This window comes from Geospiza fortis, unplaced genomic scaffold (genome assembly GCF_000277835.1).
Source record: "Geospiza fortis unplaced genomic scaffold, GeoFor_1.0 scaffold97, whole genome shotgun sequence".
Classification (NCBI taxonomy): domain Eukaryota; kingdom Metazoa; phylum Chordata; class Aves; order Passeriformes; family Thraupidae; genus Geospiza; species Geospiza fortis.
In genome coordinates this window covers 4,434,806-4,441,333 of record NW_005054343.1, presented here as the reverse complement: position 1 = coordinate 4,441,333, position 6,528 = coordinate 4,434,806, and the positions used below count along the sequence as shown (strand labels likewise).

General features: G+C 54.4%; 1 protein-coding gene across 1 annotated transcript in view; it reads left to right on the top strand.

Moving 5' to 3' along the window:
* CFAP20 (cilia and flagella associated protein 20) overlaps positions 1-1,948 on the top strand; it is a 4,229-nt gene extending 2,281 nt beyond the window's left edge. Inside the window, exons 4-5 of the mRNA XM_031058411.1 lie at positions 640-750; positions 1,650-1,948. Of these exons, the coding sequence (XP_030914271.1) occupies positions 640-750; positions 1,650-1,655 (117 nt within the window). The 3' untranslated portion in view covers positions 1,656-1,948. The remainder of the gene's footprint in view (positions 1-639; positions 751-1,649) is intronic.
* Positions 1,949-6,528: the final 4,580 nt, after the last annotated feature.

Here is a 6,528-nt window from a genome sequence, read left to right as displayed (position 1 = left end):
GTTTGTGCCTGCTGAGGGCATGGAACTTATTCCTTGTGCTAGGGAGTCATGTTCAGTGGTGTGTGTTATTTTGAGGAATGTCTGTGTGTGGAGCGTGCCTGTTCCTTAGTGTGAGGGGAGTGCTGCAGTTCCTTGCAGGATTGCCCTGAGGTGCAGGCAGTCAGCTGAGAGTTGTCTGCCTTCTCACATACTCACGAGGGGCACCAGAGCAACTACTTTGCTGCCAGCTGATAGTGGAGGCAGCACAGGCTGGACAGGCTCATTCCTGACCTCAGGGAGGCCCTGAAGTGGGCGTGTTAAAAATGCAGCAGGCTGAGGCTGTGGGTGTTCTGGCAAGTGCTGATACCAGCAAAGCAGAGGTTGGTTCACAGCAGAGAATCCCCTTAGCAACTAAGACAGTTGGCAGAGATACCAGAGCTTGGCCAAATCTTTTGAGTGTTCATACCTGGAGACAGGGATGCAAATGCAAAGCAGAGGGCACAGACCAACATTTCTCTGATGCCGTGTCAGATTCAAAAAGCAAGACAGTGAAATAGATTTCAGCTGCTGAGCCAAAGAATCCATGTTGCAGCATGACACCAAAGCCGGATGTGGAAAGACCATGTGGAAAATGGACTGACTCTTTGTTTTGACTCCCAGATCCACGCCAACTGTCGCATCCGACGGGTGTATTTCTCTGACCGGCTGTACTCAGAAGATGAGCTCCCAGCTGAGTTCAAGCTGTATCTGCCTGTCCAGAACAAGGCCAAGGTGAGCTAGATGTGGGAAGGAGGGTGGGAGAACAGTGAGCCAGACTAGCATTCCTCTGCCTCCTCCTGCTGCCTTCGCAACCCGGAGTTTCTTCTGGCAGCAGAGCTCTTGCCAGCTTTGGCCACCGGCCAGGGAGCACCCTCTCTGTTGCCAGGGTGAGCAGTCTGTCTGGGGTGCTTTGTTGTGTAGCTTTCCTGCCAAAACACATGGAAATTGTCATTCCCATCTAGGAGCAGGGTGAGCTGTTCAGCTGCTCTCCACGTCCTCCCTGATTGTGTTGAAGGACTCTGGGCAGTTGCAGCCTCCCGGCATCTCTCCAGAGCTTTCATCCGTGACTCAGCTCAGCAACTTTGCTCTTCAGAGCAGCTGCAGCTCCACATTTGTCTTCCAGGAGAGATTCTGTTTGTGTCCCTTTAGCCCAAAATGAGTCCCCTCCGATCTTTTCCCTGCCCAGTACCAGACAGTGGTGCCATGAGAGGGGAAGGAGACACCATGGCTGCCCTCAGGAGGAGATACCAAGCTCTGCTCCTGCAGTGATGGGAGAGGAGTGAACATGCTGGCATATTGAGAGATCTTGAGCAACATGCAGCAATTTTGAGGCTTGTGAGGAAGCACCTTCTTTGCCAGGGCCAGCTCGTCCCAATGCAGAGACTTATTTTAGCAAAGGAGATTCCTGGGCAAAGTTTCAAGCTGCTGAGGGAGGACATTGGGGGCTGATAGCAGTGGGAGGTAGAAGGCAGTGTTAATTGTAGGTGACACCTCTGGGGAACCTGTCACTGCCTCCTGGGCTGTAGCAGCCTCACAGACGTGCCTGGGGAGTGCTTGGAGCCCTCCCAGTACTGTTGTCTTGTGCTGCCAAGTCTTGTAAGTGTCTCCTTTCTTCTCCCTGCTCTGTCCAGCAATAACATCACGTTGGGAAGAGATGTTGGCGTGCAAATTGTACAGAGTCAGAGTTTTCCTGGCTGTTCCTAAAGTGCTGAGCCTAAACTCTGCAGGTGGCCTAGTACCCAGTCTTGTCTTGCTCAAAGTGGCCACTGTGCCTCCAAAGAAGGGATTCAGCAGGGATTGTGGAGTTAAGTGTATCCTCTTGAAGTCAGCAATTTTATTTTTTATTTCCTTGTTTCCATCTCTTATATATGCTCTAAATATGGATGTAATACTTGTTCTTGAAAAGTTATTAAACATTTGGCTCTGTAAATCTGCTTCTGTCTTCTTCCTCCTTTGATGGATCCTTAACTTTTCAGTGCTTCAGAAAGTGCCAGAGAATTTCTTTGAGAACCCAGATGTTGGAATTTGCCTCTGAACTTGACTTTGATCAGCACCCTCACTGTTTAAGGGATAGCACAGACACAACCAGAGAGGAAAATTAGTGAGGTTTCCACAGAGAATACAGAAACTGTCTCCAATCCATGAAGTTTGTGGTACTATGACAAAAACTCATGCTGTTCATGAAAATGGGTTTTTCATTCCCTTTTTCCTTGAAGCCATTTTCCCCAGCAGTGACAAATTAGGCTTACCTGCCTGTTAGGGCACAGTTTTGTTGGCTGTGTAGTTACCAGCTCACTCCAGCTCTCAGCCAAGCCTTCAGCAGCACAAGGCACACAATAGCACTCCAGCTGCCAGATTGTCCCTTCCCCAGGGATCAAAGGGGAGGTTCAGCACAACAGGAGCGGAAGTCTTTTCCTGTGCTGAAGCTGCCCTTCCCTGCCTCAAACCAATCTGCCTTTGTTGTAGAAAGGCTTGTGAAGGGGAGGCCAGAGACTCCATCAGTAAGGGGGTGAGTCTGGGAGTAGATGATGCCTTTCCTGCCCAGGGCCAAGCCCCCATCAGTACTCTGGAGGGCAGGTCCCAAAGGCTGGCACTGATCCTTCCCTGGGCTGTGCAGTGAATGGGGAAGACTTCAGTTCTGTTACTGCTCTGTAGAACAAAGCTGCTGTCTCCCAGGAGGAGGAGAGCCTGCTGGGAGACATCTGCCTTAGATTCTGGGTTTAATCCTGACCGCTGAGACCCTGCCTGGTTTAAAAGTTTGGCATGTCTGTGCATCCTCTCTCTGCACCTCTGTGGCCTCTCCAGACACCTGTAATGGAGCTGCTGGGCTTTGAACTGGAAGTGCTGCCACGTGGGGCTGGATTGCACCTGCAGAAGGCTTTCTGGAGAAGACCTTTGCAATTCTAGCAGCTGAACAGCTTGGTAGCTCTAAGGAGGCCAGCCAAGGAAGCCTACATGAGAAAGCACCATCCATCTTGCATTGACATGTCAAGGCTTGGCTGGACTTGATCTGTTCAGTGGAATTGCACTGGATCATGTGCCAGGGGTTGGCCTTGAAGAAGTCCATGGTGAGGCTTTCTCCATGTTTGCAAAGCTTGCCAGAGCTGGGGGAGCTGCTGAGCAGATCCATCAGACCCCAGGAGGGTAAAATGTGCATCCTTTCCCACAAGGCCTTGCTCAACACCATGTGTTTTTGGCAGTCTTTGGCAGCTGAACACTCAGCAGGAGCTGCTGCTGCCTTTCCCTGCTCTGCTAGGGCCTGTGCTGGAGTTGCCCCTGGTCCTTGAGGAGCTGAGCTCACCCTGAGTGACCAGCCCTAATGCATTGAGAGGGGCTGGGCTCCCCTGGGCCCCGAGCTGGCTGCCTCTGCAGAGATCAGATGGGTCCTGCTGCCAATTCCTGCCCGACCTCTAGGAGCTGTGCCAGCAGATTTGCTGGAATAAACTCCCAGCCACAAACCCTTACATCCATATGGACCTTCTGTGTATTTTTAAATATGAAACAAAATACTGAATCTTCCTGTTTACTTGCTGCACAAAGTGGAGCATCATCGGATACTGGCTCTTTCCTTTACAGGCAGATGCTTGGTGATTTACCCAGTGCTTCCAAAATCTTTCTCTTCTAATCCCTCTCTCCCATCAAAACTTTAACCATCTTGCTGAAGGTGGGTGAAGTTGGATGCTCTCCCTGTGGGAGAAGAGGATGCTGCTGGTGGATGGGCCAGAATGTCAGCAGCCCTTTCCTAAATGTGCACAAGCAAAACTCCTGTGGTGGAGCACCCAGCTTCTTACTCCTTTGGTTATGGCTTTTCATGTGGCTGGGATGCAACATCCTCTTACATGGGAAGAGTGGAGGAATGCAGGAAGGAGGTGGGGGCAGAGGTGGGAGTCAGGGATGGCTACTGCCTGCCTGCTCCCCCAGCTGGCTATGAGGAGTGGGCAGAGGGGAGTCCCAGTTCAGTGCAGGCAACCTGTGGAGAAAAGATCTTAAAATCTCCTCATTCACCTTTCTGTGGGTGGCCTGCTCCTTCCTTCCCGCATAAGTCCTTGTTGCAGTTCATGTTTAGTGGGAGAGAAAAGAATCTTTGTGGGGAGCCCTGGTTTCAACACCAGGCAGAGCAGGACCCACGCAAAGATCAGTTTTCCTTCTCTGCACCAGCTTTTCACCTTTGTCTTCCACTGGCCAAGGCAAGGTTCTGCACTTGGACAATTCAATCAGGACCTCAGTGCTGGGAGCTGCTTTCTACATGAAAGGCAAAGCTTCCCTTGGAAAGCTTGGGTGCTGAAATACGGTGAGTGCACAGGCTGCAGCTCCTCAGAGCAAGGCACCCACCCCAGGCTGGGCCAGCAGCAGCAGGCTTGGGCTGGAGCAGCTGGCAGTCCCTGTGGTGGGAGCCAAGGTTGGGACATCCCAAGGCTCCAGTGGCTCTGCCTGGGCAGGTGGCAGCTGCTGGCAGAGCAAGCAGGCGATGGGGTTTTCCTGGAAAGCTTTCTCAGTTTGCTCTGCTGCTGGGGCAGAAGAATCCTGTGTGAGTGTCCAGCCCAGCAGACACTGTCTGGCAGGACATTGATACAAGCTTCTGTCCCGGCCTGTGTTCGTCCCCTTGCACTTTGTCACTTTCCTATCAAGTGGGTCCTGGCAAACCACAGAGCTGTTATCACAGAGAGATAAGCAGGAATCAAAAAAATCTGGGCCAAACTCTGCTTCTTGTCCATTCTGCATCTCCCTGGATGTCTTGGGCCAAATGTTGTCATCTTTATAGAAGGATTACACCTCCAGGGCGACGTTAATCCTTTGCAGCTGTTGTCTAATGTGGGGCAGGCAGTGCTGGAGGCAAGGGAAATATTTATTTTGAGTTTTACCACTGGCCACCGCCCAGGAAAACCAAGTGACTCTACTGGGGACTTTGGCCACTGTGCATGCAGAGAGCGCCGACGTTCCTGCCCTGCCAGTGCCTGCAGGAGGGGGGTGAGAGATTCCCCTGGCAGGCTGCAAAATGGAACCACCCAAACATGATTTATTTGGGTAAGGGAGCAGTTGTGCACCCTGAGAGCTAACCTGGGATGCAGTGGGGAAAGCCTCAGAGCTGCTAGAGGTGAGAGGATGGATACCAAGTTGTGTTGAAGCAGAACTGCCGCCCATCTGCTTCACCATCCCTTCACATGTTGCCCCTGCAGCCCCAGAAATGACTTTCTGTGAGATGAGGGGTCCCAGCACCCCCGGGAGCAGGCTGGGGCTGCCCGGTGGGTGTGAGGGGAGGAGAGGGGCATGAGCCACACACACCTGAGCTGAGCTCAGCGTGGTTGGTCCGTGCATCCCACCGCAGCGGGGCTGTGCTGGCACCGAGCCCTCCCCGGGCGCCTCCGCCCGGCGTGCAGCGAGCACAGGCAGCAGCTGCAGCCCCTCCCGGGCCCCGCGGCCCTTCCCTCCATCCCCAGCATCGTTTCCTCCGACCTTGAGCTGCCTGGTCGCTGCTTGCTGTATCCCAGCCCTGCTTCTTCCTCTGCACTGAGCCCGGCTTCCTCTGTGTTTTCCGGGTCCTTTCCTCAGCGCTGAACAGGGGATCGTGCCCTGGCTCGCAGAGGAAGAGGAGGATTCTCCTGAGATGGTGCCAGAAGGGCAGAGAGCCCCTGCCAACCCTGGTCTCCCCCTCATGCCCACCCCAGCACAGCAGGGCCTGGAGGACGCTGAGCTCCCAGGGTCCTTTCCAGGTCAGGCTCTCCAACCTATTTTTGGGAAGCAGGGAGCTGCCAGGCTCCCTGGGAGTGGATCCTGCCGGGGCCAGACTCAGCCAGGCTCGCACTCCCCATGCTCCCAACAGCCCTGTCCTTAGAGCAGGTGCCTGCTGCCCTCCTGGGCTCACACCCACGGCTGGCCAGAGGTGAGCTGACCCCACTGTGGGCGTGCAGGGGCCTCCGGCAGAGCCTGGGCACCGCTGAAATGCTGGGCTTTGTCTGCAGCAGGTCCCTCACTGCTGTCCATGAGCGTTTCCAGATGGCCCCGGGCTCCTGGCACCAGCTCTGCTGCAGCATCCGGGGAAAAGCGGGAGGGGGTGGGAAGTGGTGTCCCAGCTCACCAAGCGTGGTGGCCTGGGCCTCTGCTCCCAGCATCCCAAATTCCCGCTGGGGAATTGTTCCCAGCTCCTGTCCCACCCTGCATCAGCAAGGAGGCCCCTCCCCTGCCATGCAAGGGATGCCATAAGCAGCTGGCCCTGGGCACCCTTGTCCAGCTCTGCCTTTCCCTGCAAGCCAGGCATCCTTCCAGGTACCAGGCTTTGGGGTCCCAGCTCTGCACCCCATCGAGCCCTCTGAACCCCCAGGAGAGAAGGGAAACACGGCTGCCGTGGGAAATACAGCTGCTGTCGGAAATGCATCTGCCACGGAAGTGCATCCAGTGTGGGAAATGCATCTGCACTGGCCTCTGGAGCAGTCTCTGCAGGGGTGGGGAGAGTGAATCCCAGCCGTGCTTTCCTCCTGCCTCGCCTTTTGGCCAGGGTCATTGCTTTTGGCA